At 40.9% G+C, this 12,158-nt stretch overlaps 1 protein-coding gene across 2 annotated transcripts in view; it reads left to right on the top strand.

Annotated features, from left to right (window-relative positions):
* The first annotated feature begins 1,142 nt into the window (after nt 1-1,142).
* Nucleotides 1,143-12,158, top strand: part of TRPC7 (transient receptor potential cation channel subfamily C member 7) — a 66,033-nt gene continuing 55,017 nt past the window's right edge. The window contains exon 1 of one of the 2 annotated variants that reach the window (XM_031055255.1): nt 1,143-1,913. In XM_031055255.1, the coding sequence (XP_030911115.1) occupies nt 1,161-1,913 (753 nt within the window). In that variant the 5' untranslated portion in view covers nt 1,143-1,160. The remainder of the gene's footprint in view (nt 1,914-12,158) is intronic. The other variant, XM_031055256.1, reaches the window with a different exon arrangement.

Genomic DNA, 12,158 nt, shown 5'->3' with positions numbered 1-12,158 from the left:
TACATTTAGGATTTATGTTTATTTCATACAAAAGTGCGTTTTCTCATCCATGAGACAAACTGCACATACCATTGCTTTCTTTGGGACTTCCAGAGAAGGAGAATAAGAATAGTTTGTCTTCATCTCACCAGCTCCAAGTGAAGGATATTTCAGCCACATAATCAGTGAGGAAATTTATGACCTTTTGTCTCCTGCCTTCTGTTTGTGATGAGAGACCTGTGTCTTGTATTTCTGCAATAGCTTTCTAAGAGATGCTTACTGGGGAGTGATGTGACACTATATCAGGAGTTATTCCTGTGTTTTTTTAGACTCTCCCCTGGATCTGGGTACTTGTATTTGAAGTAGTGGCCAACTGTATTCAGTAAGAAATTAGACAATTCATTATTAAACTCTCCATATCAGGAAACAGAAAAATGGTATTATGTACCTAGAAAAAAAGAAGGGAATGAATAGGTGGTTTGCTTGTACCAGCTGAATCTTATCAGAATATGCAATATAATTATCATTACTACCATGTGCTTAAAATTAGAAACATATAAACTTCATGGACCATAGTTTATTGGCCTGGTCCAAGGTCTATTGTCAAGGGAGAGTCATGCTAACTTTCTTTAGGGCTTGTGCCCTCAAGGACAAAATTCATGAAGAGTAGTTCAGAGTAATATTGTCTTGGGTACATTAATCCTAAATACGATGTAATGAAGTTCTAAACAATACAAATGGAAAATTATATATATTATAAAATATAAAAAATAAAATATAATATATAAAACAATATATTTTTCATATCATATCATATCATATCATATCATATCATATCATATCTAAAATAATATAGAATATGTAAAATTTTATATATTATGAAATTATGCATTTCTTTTCCTATTTATCAAGTCAAGGATGAGCTGAGCATCCTTCTTGCAATCAGGAAGGCTGAACAAATCACAGGAGAGATTGCCTTTTGTTCAGAAGCTAATCTTTATTCCACGTATGTCATAAATGATTTTAAGTAACTGGCTCAGGCCATAAGAAGCTAGCCAGATGTGGCCATAATGACACATTTCCAACCTTATTTCAAGTCCTGTGAACTGATGACTCAGCTAGGATATAACCAACATTCCTCTGTGGTTTTCTGCAGGTTGAGACACAGCAATTCTAAAGACATGCATCGGAGGCACGCCACCCTTCGGGAGAAGGGCCGGCGCCAGGCCATCCGGGGCCCTGCCTACATGTTCAACGAGAAAGGCACCAGCCTCACTGCAGAGGAGGAGCATTTCCTCGACTCCGCAGAGTATGGCAACATTCCCGTCGTGCGGAAAATGCTGGAGGAATCCAAAACCTTGAACTTCAATTGCGTCGATTACATGGGACAGAACGCCCTCCAGCTGGCCGTGGGGAACGAGCACCTGGAAGTGACAGAGCTGCTCCTCAAGAAGGAGAACCTCGCCCGAGTTGGGGATGCCCTCCTGTTGGCCATCAGCAAAGGGTACGTGCGCATCGTGGAGGCGATTCTGAACCACCCGGCCTTCGCGCAGGGACAGCGCCTCACGCTCAGCCCCCTGGAGCAGGAGCTGAGGGATGATGACTTCTACGCGTACGATGAAGATGGAACTCGCTTCTCCCACGACATTACCCCCATCATACTTGCTGCCCACTGCCAGGAGTATGAAATTGTTCACATCTTACTTCTCAAAGGTGCACGGATTGAAAGGCCACATGACTATTTTTGCAAGTGCAATGAATGTATGGAAAAGCAGAAGAAAGACTCCTTTAGCCACTCTCGCTCAAGAATGAATGCCTACAAAGGATTAGCCAGTGCTGCTTATTTGTCTCTGTCCAGTGAAGACCCTGTCCTTACTGCTCTAGAGCTTAGCAATGAACTGGCCAGGCTAGCCAACATTGAAACTGAATTTAAGGTAACTCACCACTGTGCCTTTTTCCTTGGGCTGAGAGTGTTCAGGCTATTGAGTAGTTTACATGTTTGATCAAATTTTGGGCTGCTGTTTGAGAGGTGGGGGAGTAAGACTGGCAGAGACTGCCAGATGTGTTAGCTATGCATAGATTCAGATCACTGTCATTCTCCAGTTAATAAATGCTTGGAACTGAACATTGCATATTACAGCAGAAGCTTAAGTTTCTGTGTTGCACACTGTGATTGCTTAGAATCTCTAGTTTGCAGCAGGAATAAAAATTAGATTGTTCAAAAAATGGAGACTCGTTTTTTGTAAGTAAGGTAAGTCCTTTAATTGAGCAATCTATTTTAGAGGCAGAGTTCTAGAGACTGTTTTAAGAATCCAGTACATCTAGTTCTGCTACAATGATAAAAAGTATAAATCAAGAAATTTTGGTTCTCTGTGAAATAATTTAAATTGCATCTTAATGGTTTGGTACTGCATCTATACATGATTAATTGCATGAAAAAGGAAAAGAGAAACAATCAATAAATAGCTATGAAGTTTATCATCATGCCAAACATAAGAGGAGAGCTTGTGGAACTCTCTTACAAGTTATTTGAGATTTCCATTATCATAATGAGTTTGTAAATGTCCAATGCCATTTGCAGTATTTCTGTATGTCATTTACATGATGTAAAGAGCATTGTCTCCCTTTCTAATATAAATTAGTCATTAAACCCCTCATTTTCAGTGGCTCAGCCATCAACATTAGCCTTTTTTCTGACTTATGGCTATTGTGCAGCAACAATCAGGATCAGTGACTCTGGGGTAATAAAGTCCACGTTGTGAGTACACTGGGGCAGGATGCTCACCAGGAATCCATCATTTCTAATTAAGAAAACTATTCATGTGTTAAAGCATCTGTTTCAGGATTTGTAGCTCTATACTACAAAGGACTGGGGAGATCATCCCTCTGCACCAGGCACTGGTGGGGCTGCCTTGAATCCCAGGTTCAGTTTTGAGCCCCTCTCTCCAGGAAAGATTTTGGGGTTCTGGAGCAGGTCCAGAGAAGGGTACAGAGCTGGGGAAGGGTCTGGAACAGAAGTCTGATGAGGAGCAGCTGAGGGAGATGGGGGGCTGAGCCTGGAGAAAAGGAGGCTCAGGGGGCACCTTCTCAGTCTCTACAGCTCCCTGAAGGGGGTTGTAGCCAGGTGAGGGTTGGTCTTTTCTCCCAGATAAGAAGCAACAGGAGAAACAGCCTCAAATTGTGCCAGGGGAGGTTTAGGCTGGATATCAGGAAAGATCTCTTCACAGAGAAGAGGGTCAAGCCCTGGAAGAGGCTTCCCAGAGAAGTGGCTGTGTCACCATCCCTGAAGGGACTTAAGAGATGTGTAGATGTGTCACTTGGGGGCATGGTTTAGTGGTGGCCTTGGCACTCTTGGGCTTAAACCTCGATCTCAGAGGGTTTTTCTGACCTAAATGGTTCTATGAATCTGTGCTCTCCAATTTAAATGTAAGAAGAAAACATATTCCCGGGCTTTGCAACCCGGGAACTAACAGGAAAAAATTCCCAAACCACTGAGATCTTTTGGGCAATAAAATCAGAGTAAAATTTTGCAATTTCTTTTTCCCCGTGTACATGAGAATGCAAGGACTCAATAATTTGATGGGGAAATTTTATTTGGATTCAGTCTCCTGAAGCAACCTCCTTGGACTCAGTGAATCTCAGTGCTTGAGTGAGGGGTGCTCCAGTGTGAAAGCACTGGAGGCTCATGCCCACACGTAACAACAATAATATCTCATTAATGCTCCAGCTTCTTTCCATAGACAGCTGTGTATTGAGAGGAGCACGAGCAGCCTCAAGCACTGAGTGCCTGTCAGTCCTGATAAGTGTCTGGCTGCAGAAGAGTAAATATATTCCTACCAGAATCCTTGTTTTTGTTCCTGGAGCTGCCAGTGGGGTCTGTACTGGCACTGGCGGATGCACGAATGTTCCAGGAGCAAACCAACAATCCAAAATTGAAGAGTTCCATGGTAGTTATATCTCTGCACTGGCAAATGGATGGGAACAAATCAATACCAGGAGAAACCCCAAAATATTAGAAACCATTTGCCAAATGACTGCATTTCCAGGTTTTCCAAGTCCATTGGCTTATTGGAAGGGTCTGTGCAGCACACATTCATAAATGTTAGTGAAGTACCTACCCACACCATTAGTTTGCTGCAAAGATTTCACATTCCTTTGGTATATTAATTCTTCCAGAAATAAGAATGTTCTCAAGGTTCTAATCTATTCTCACTGTAGCAAAAAAAAAAATACCCCCAGAGGTATGTATTTATGTAAAAATATTTATTCTTATTAACATAATCAGTGTGATGTGAAATAGGGTATTAATAAAACAGTGGGGGGTTTTTCACAGAACATGACAACTCAAGAATTTATTTTGAGCAAAGAACACAATTGCTGAAAATGTATTTAAGAAGCCCACAAATGAAGAAAATTTATGAAATTAGACAAGTTCTAGAGGGCTTTTTTTGTGACTAAAATAGAATTTTCCCAGAAACTTAATATGTTTGATTCCTAAAGTTCTATAATTAAAATTGGTACTCAACAGATTTACAAAATTATCACTCAGGATTATTTAAGAACATTATTTAAAAATTGTGTGCAATTGCAGAAGTGCAGTTTTCAGGAGGTACAAAGAGTCCTTGAAACGGAAAGACAAAATTTTAATAATGTAGGTGGACAAATAGTAATTTAGTAACCTCTGAAGAAACTGCTAGCATGAGCTAATTAATATATAAATGCAGTGCCTCTCTCCTGCTGCTTGCTGCCCCAAATCTCTTATGCAATAGCACCTTTCAGCACATCAAAATGAGAAGCCAATGCATGTGCTATTTTTTGGAGAACATTAAATTTTTTAAGCAAGTTGCCTCTTTGTGCAGAGAAATGTGAAACAAAACAGCCACATGGACCACGTTAAAGCAGAAAACTTGTGTTACCTGTGGTAGGCCAATTTATCCATTCTTTAGTTTTTTACTGTGGCAGAATCTGAATAGATTTTTATCACCCTAAATTGCTAAGATTCAGTAATATGCTGCAAAGCTGATGAAACGTCTTTGTAAAGTGTTGCCAAAACCCAATTTTTCTTATTAATGGTAGAAAAAGAAATTGCTATTAATTTTGTAGTCCATTAGTCTAGAAATAAATAAGGCCCCTTCCCCAAAACAAAATGAAAATATGGACCCAGTTGTTTCTATGAAAATATATGCAGAAATGGGGTGGGTGGGAAACCCCAGAGGTGGATTTCAGAAAAGAGAGAAGCAAACATCAGAGTCCCTGTGTATGTTTGCAGGTCTCTTTGCAATGATATTCTCCTGTAGTGGAGGCAGCCCAAGTTGAAAAAGAAACAACCTTAATTTAGTGCTTTGTCATTTTTGTGTATCCCACCAGAAAGCTCAAAATTAAGAACCAGTTCATGACTTTCTCTCTCCTTCTAGTTTTAATTTTGTGCTTTAAAAAACCAAGCCAACATCCACTGGAGCAAAGGCAGTACAGACTGGGGGCCTCATTTGCTCCAGTGGATGGGTCCCTTCTGCATTGCCCTTGGAAACACAGAGAGAGAGGATCCCGTGTGGATTGAAGGGTTCCAGGTGACCATGCCTCTGCAGAGTGAGGAAAATCTGGGTAGGAAACTGAGGGACACCTCAATTTAAAAAATCAAAAGTACAACTAAAACAATTATAGGACAAAGTGCTTTGTAGTTTTCCACAAAGGGAGGAAAACAGATATTAGGCTAATGATTTATATGTGAAGCTGTTTTGAGGGAGAAAACATTTATTGTCAACCTAGCAGAGCTAGGATCCCTCTAGTCCACACAGGAAGAATTCTCCCCTCTCATTCTCCCCTTTTTACTCAAAAAACCCCATCTCTCTACATTCCAATTTCTTTAAAAGCTTGCAGATCTTGGACCTCAGTCATAAAGCAAATAATCCTTCTGCCATCTACAGAGGATTCTGTTTGTTTTGCTCATATAAATAAGTCTGATGTCACTTGCAGTGTGAATAACACAGCCAGGGCTTGTCCATCTGAAGCAATCACCCCTGAGCCAGGCTGATGAGAATTGCTCTCCTCTTTGGTCCAGAGAAATCCATCTCCCTCGTGGCAGCCTGGTGTGGAAGCATTTGCAGATGTCTGCACAGTTACCAGCTGTTCACAGCCAGGTGACTCATTTCCAAGACTGGAATATTAAAAGCAGTGTCAACAGGATGGTTTTTATATGTCTATCAAAAGCCTTAGGAGATTGAATTTCTGGCAAACAGCCTGCAGGAAATGCCTTTGCAACTGTCTTTAACAGCAGCATCAGCTTAATGCTACTGTCCACAATGTGGAAACCGAGTGAAACCCAGAATAATGGTTCTGTTTACTTTTCCTAAAGCACTGACTGTGTACTCCTTTTTCTGGTGAGATCCCCCTCCACAGCCAGGACTGTTTTACAGCCTTGCATGCTCTCAAATTAGACCACATGCTTGTGTGTGTCAGGAAGCATCCTTGTGATGAAGTAAATCAGGCAAATCATTCCATTTAGCAATCCAGACAAATCAAATTAGAGCCTCGCAAAGGAGGCTTAGAAAAGATCTCACCAACCATAAGCAGTAAATCAGAGCTCAGCTCCTCTTGACTAAAATGTTACTAAAAGCAAGATCAAAATCACCACCTGGAAGACATATGGTGTGTGGTCTTTGTTTACTGCTCCCACCAGCATTGTCAGTGCAATTACTACAGCAGAACATGTTTTGTTTTTCAGTTATGTGTTTCTTCCTGTCTCTCTTCCTTTACAACACTTTCTCTAAAAGCTTTTGGGATCCAAAAGCAGGTCCTGGCAGTGAGCCTGCTCTCATGTGCAGGTGAGCATCAGGTGCAGGGGCTGTGGGATGGGAGGCTGGTGGGGCAGCAAGTCCAGCGTGCGGATGCTGCAGGGATGAGCCTGAGCTGCCTCTGGTTCCATTGGGACTGGGGCTGCAGTGATGCAGAGCAGCTGAGCCTCAAACCCCTCTGTTCTCATGATGCTGAAAGAGTAACAGAACAGCCCTTGAGACTTGTTAGGATGATCTGGAACTCCTCTTGCCTCAGTAAGTCAGCTCCAGCTTTTATTTTGCCTAGCTTCACAGGATATGCTTAACTTAAACTTTTTAAGAGAAATTACTTAGTCCATTTTCTTGGTATTTCTGGCTCCATGCTGCAGGGAGTTAAAAAAAATCATTATTGGACTCTTGGTCTTTTAAAATGAGTGATAAAAAGATGGAAAATGGCATAAAACATTGAAAAGTAAAATAGTAGGAGGGGGAAATACTTTGAGAGAATGGAGGATAGCAGTGAACTTGGAAAGAGAAAAATACTTGAAAACTCTCAGACTGTAAACCAGCAAGGCTGCACTTATAAATTCTGCTTCCTACCCAGGCTGGACAGACTCTGGGGTTTGTTTGCTCTCAGGACTGACTGATGGGAGCTGGTGCCTGCAACTCACTGAAAGCAGAAACTGGCGTGGGAACCTCTCTCATTATCCTCATGAACATTCCTGTAAATCCATCACTTAATATTTCTGCTCTGACCCATTCTTCTTTCAGTGATCTTTTCATCTTTTCTTAATCTCTGCCCTCAACATATTCTCTGGCAGACATCTTGCTTCTGTTATGTTTGGGAATACTTTTTATGACTCATATTTATTATTTCAGCAAGCTGCTCTTAAAGGCTTTAGTGTGTTTATATGGCATTTGTTTAAGTTTTCATTTAATTTTTCAGACATTCTGTTCTTTTCTTTATTTTTCTTCCAGACAGGAGTTGCATTTTAAAGAGAGGGATTTTTTTTATTTAAGTAGCTTTCTTTTTTTTTCTCATGTTTCACTTTGCTGGGTTTTGAGAAGGCAGCAGGGAACTTCAGAAATTTGGTCTGGTAGGCAGAATGTACTCATTGCCTTTTATTACTGTTTTTATTTCTCTTGCACAGCTCTCAGTCTTACCTACTGCCTGTTTTGAAAATTAAGCATCCCAGTTCAAATGAGTATAGGAACATCACTACTCACAAGTGATTTTTTTTTTGGATATTAATTTTTTCAGGTCAATCTTTAGTGAGAATATATTTTTTTTTCTTAGGGATGGAGTGAGGGATGTGGTTTGGTGGTTTCTAACTTTTAAAAGAACTGATCCCTTTTTCCCTCTCTCACCTATAAGCCAACTTTCCCCACTGCCATGAAAACACGCACATTTAGAACCTATGATTTTTTATTTTAATTTTCACTTGTGCAAACCAAGTGCATAAACAGGTACAGCCAATTAATTACCCAACTCATAGTACAGGAAAAAATCAAGTCCCAGTAAAGCAGGAAAACAAATCTCCTATTGTTACAAGTTTAACTTCTTGTTGGAACAAATTAGGTATTAAAATAAGAGAGGAAATTAAAAGTGATAATGGAAATAGCCTGGGAGAAGGAGGAGAGATTTAAGCCTTCTAGTGAAATCAGTGTTTGGCTCACTGAGTAGGACTCTGTGCAGAAGGAACTCATTCTCTATGCTGTTCTTTTTCAGAGACAAATTCACTAATAATAGCTGCTACACCAGCTTTGTCTTGATAGCTAAATTAATTAATTGTGGTTGCATTTTTCTAAGGATATGTAGCAGAGACTGTGGAAAAAGGATATATATATATTCTTTCTGCCCTTAGAACTCACCAAATCTGTGACTCTTATGTTGCTCTCTACATATTTATAAACTAAGAAATATACTTTATATTTTGAGAGTTGTTTTGGTAAGTGCTCTTTTTAGGTTCTGTGATTAAACAATTTTCTGCCTGGCATATTGCCCAAGAAAAATGGTTTTAAAATGTTGCATGAGAAGAAAATCTTCAAAGCTTTTCAGAGGGGTGTAGAACTGTTGCCAAAGCTGGGATGTCTGGAGCTGTCTTGAGAAACCCAGATTTGTATCTCTCTGTGTGAAGGTGTGTTAGCATCTGTCTGTGTCTGCTCACAGTCAAGCAGAGCAGTAGGTGCTGAGATTCACAGTGAAGGGTACAATTCAGTCATCTACAACCCACACCTGTACCTGGGAAAATTAAGATCATTTTTCATGGAATTTGTAACTCTGTTGGCAGCTCAAGCCACGGAGCAGTCACATAAAATTGGATAATGCCCGCTGCCCACAAGGTTATTTCACCTACCTTAGGAGTGGCATTGTTGTTAAAATCTCCCAGCTAAAAGAAAACCTCTTTAAGGTTATCAAAACACTTTAAATGCAGGAAAAAGTTTTCTTCACTTTCCTGGGGAACCAGCCCATTCTCTCTTTTGAAAGACTGAGAAGGGAAAAAAGGTTCTCACTAAACATCAAAGCATAGACAATGCACCAGTATAAGAAAATGGAATATTTGAATTAATGCCTCAAAGGTTTTGCTCCCCTAAAAAAAATCTCCAAAACTTGAAGGAAACTTTCAACATTTGAGGATGGCAAGACAGATGTAACCCTGGAAATATCTGACTCTCCCAGACAGTATGGCTGGGATAATTTGTTCCCTGTGATGCTACTGCAAGTGAGATTTTTGGCAATGCCAGTGTGCACACCATCAGTGCAATGTTTATTACCCTTTACAGCTCCCTGGGAAGTCATTTTTAGTCCTACTCAGTTAAGGATGAGCAACATTGCAACTGCAGCACTTACGTCTTACTGCTTCCAGCTTGATTGAACAAGTCCCTGGAGCAGGATTTTAGTTTAGGTGAGCAACAGACAGGATCATAAAAATATAAAATAACATGGAATCCTCTTATAATCATTAATGGGAGAAAACATCTGGGAAGCAGAGAGCAATAGAAAAGTGTCACATAAGGAAGTAGCACAGCAGTTGCCTCACCACTGCCAAGAAATTCATAAGCATTTTTACATATAAAGCTTTTAAGCCAATCACTGTGATGCTTTAGCCAGATAGAGAAATAAGTGTAAAATCTGGAACCAGTTGAAATGGCTTTAAGGTAATTTTCCTCCTGGGATTTCAATGTTTCCTTAAAAATAAGCAGCCCATCCTCCAACAAGAGCCCATTCCTGAGGAGCTGGAAAATACCTATACAAATAGTCTAAAAATACTTTCAAAATTCAAATACAATAAGTTCAGCTTACCACAATCTTATTATTGTTACATTTTGATCTTTAACATCTTTAACATGGGAGAAAAACTCAGTAGCTGGCAAAACCCATTGACCATCATCTTCAGATTTGTTGAAGCCATGATTTCTTCCTCACCCTTTGGAAGAATGACAGGCAGTGAAGCAGTGGGGCGACCAGCAGGTCTGATCCAAGGCTGATCCCTGCTCATGGATTCCTCTCTTTATACAAATGAGGAATAACAACTCACATCTTGGACCCATCAGAGCAAGGCGTGATGGTTTGTGTATCAGTAGGGGGGATTGATCCCTAGCACAATCTCTCCCAAAGATCTGGGGTCTCCCACAGGATGAACCTTTGTCTCTCCATCATTCTCTAAGCAGTGAAGGTGAGACAAACCCCTCTGTGCCACCTCCTGCTGTTCCCTGGCTGCCCTGTCCCTGTGCCATGGTGCTGGGCTGGAGCCCTCGCTGTGCTCTGCAGCAGAGCATCCCAAATTCCCTGCCAGCCCTGCTGCCAGCTGCTCAGGAGCTCTGAGAGCAGGGACAGTGATTTGGCCACTTGCCTGTGTTTAGTTAACAGTGACAGAGTGTTTTCCTTTCTTGCCCACTGAGCGTGGAAGACAAAATGAGTCCTGGTGCTCAAACTGGTGCATGCTGTCAGTGGCAGCGCAGTGAGAGGGCTCCTGCTGCCCTGAGCTGGCTGTTTGAAAGGAAAGACTCATTGGGCCTTTCCATCCCAGTCACTGGGTCCTCTGCAGGGAGCTCAGAGCTCCTCTGACTTTGAGCTTGCCCTTACACACAGCACTCATCTAAGAGAATTTTCTCAGCACACTTACTTGTGGCCGCATTTCTCTTCAAAGAGAAAAGCAAGGCACAACTTCCCAAGGATGCTTTCTGGGAATTGCAGTGAGGAACCTCAGAGAAAGAAACAATTCTTACCTCGTTTGCTGCATCTGTGTTTGTGCAAAAGTAGAATGCAATATGGGGATTGTTTACCCAGAGTGATGGTGTTTGGCTTCCTTGGCCTGTCAGGGCCAAGCGTGTGTGCAGACTGCTGGTCAGCAGAGTCACAAGGTTTTGTTCAGTGGAGTTGAGTGTTTGTGCAGGTTCAGTTTAGATGTAGTGTAATATAGTATAGAATAATATACTATAATAAAGTAATTAATTAGCCTTCTGATATCAATGGAGTCCTCTTTGTCATTTCTCCCTTAGCTGGGGTTGCCCTGCTGTTTTACTATATTCACTGATATAAAATGGAACAGCAACACATCCTCCTCCTTCCTCCCCTCAGTAATGACTGGTACCAAAAGGGCTCCACCTTAGAGCACCAAAGATGAAGATATTTTTCAGAAAGCCAAAATCCAATTCTTGTTGAGGAAAACAGACAGAAAAGGCTGTGATCACTACTGTGATATCAGTCCAATCCAACATTGGTAAGCTTTGCATTTAATTAGTGCCACCAAATGGCCAACCATTCAGCTGGTACCAGCACTGGGGTTTGGGAACAGTTAGGAGCTGGGAGGTTTGTGATGAGCAAGATGACTGCTTTCCAAAGAGTGCTGCTCATTATTCACATTGGGAAGGGATATCTACTGGAACTACAAATGAGCATAATGAGGATGATTGCTCAGAATAGACTAATTATGTTAGATCAGCAGATGGGAGAATGGAGTCAGGTACGTTTATCCAAGGCACTGTAGGGAATCAATATCATATTAATGAATGTAAATGAAGTAACACATTCTGGGGATCTCAAGTCTGACATCAAATAGGATGCAGATGGAAAGTGATATAGTTTATCCCTCATTATGTTGTTAATTGTTGTTATTGTAGATAATTATGATGAACTTATCCTCACTGAGTCCAGGCAGACTATTCAGAGAATTGTGGATAAACAATGGTATACAAACAATTTCATGTTGCTTTAAAATGGTGCTAGGTACTGAAGTATCTATGGTTTTCTGGCATTTACATGATCAAAAATGGCAATTTTCTGGAATACAATTTGGTGCAGTGAAATTGTCACCAGTGCAGCATGGAAACAGCTCATTACCCACGGGGTGTCATATCATTCTCACTGTCCAAAACTCCAGGATCTGAACTCATTTCAGAACAAAG

Source organism: Geospiza fortis, unplaced genomic scaffold, assembly GCF_000277835.1.
Source record: "Geospiza fortis unplaced genomic scaffold, GeoFor_1.0 scaffold55, whole genome shotgun sequence".
NCBI classification, from domain to species: domain Eukaryota; kingdom Metazoa; phylum Chordata; class Aves; order Passeriformes; family Thraupidae; genus Geospiza; species Geospiza fortis.
The sequence above is the reverse complement of the archived record's forward strand: the minus strand, read 5'-3'. Positions and strand labels throughout refer to the sequence as shown.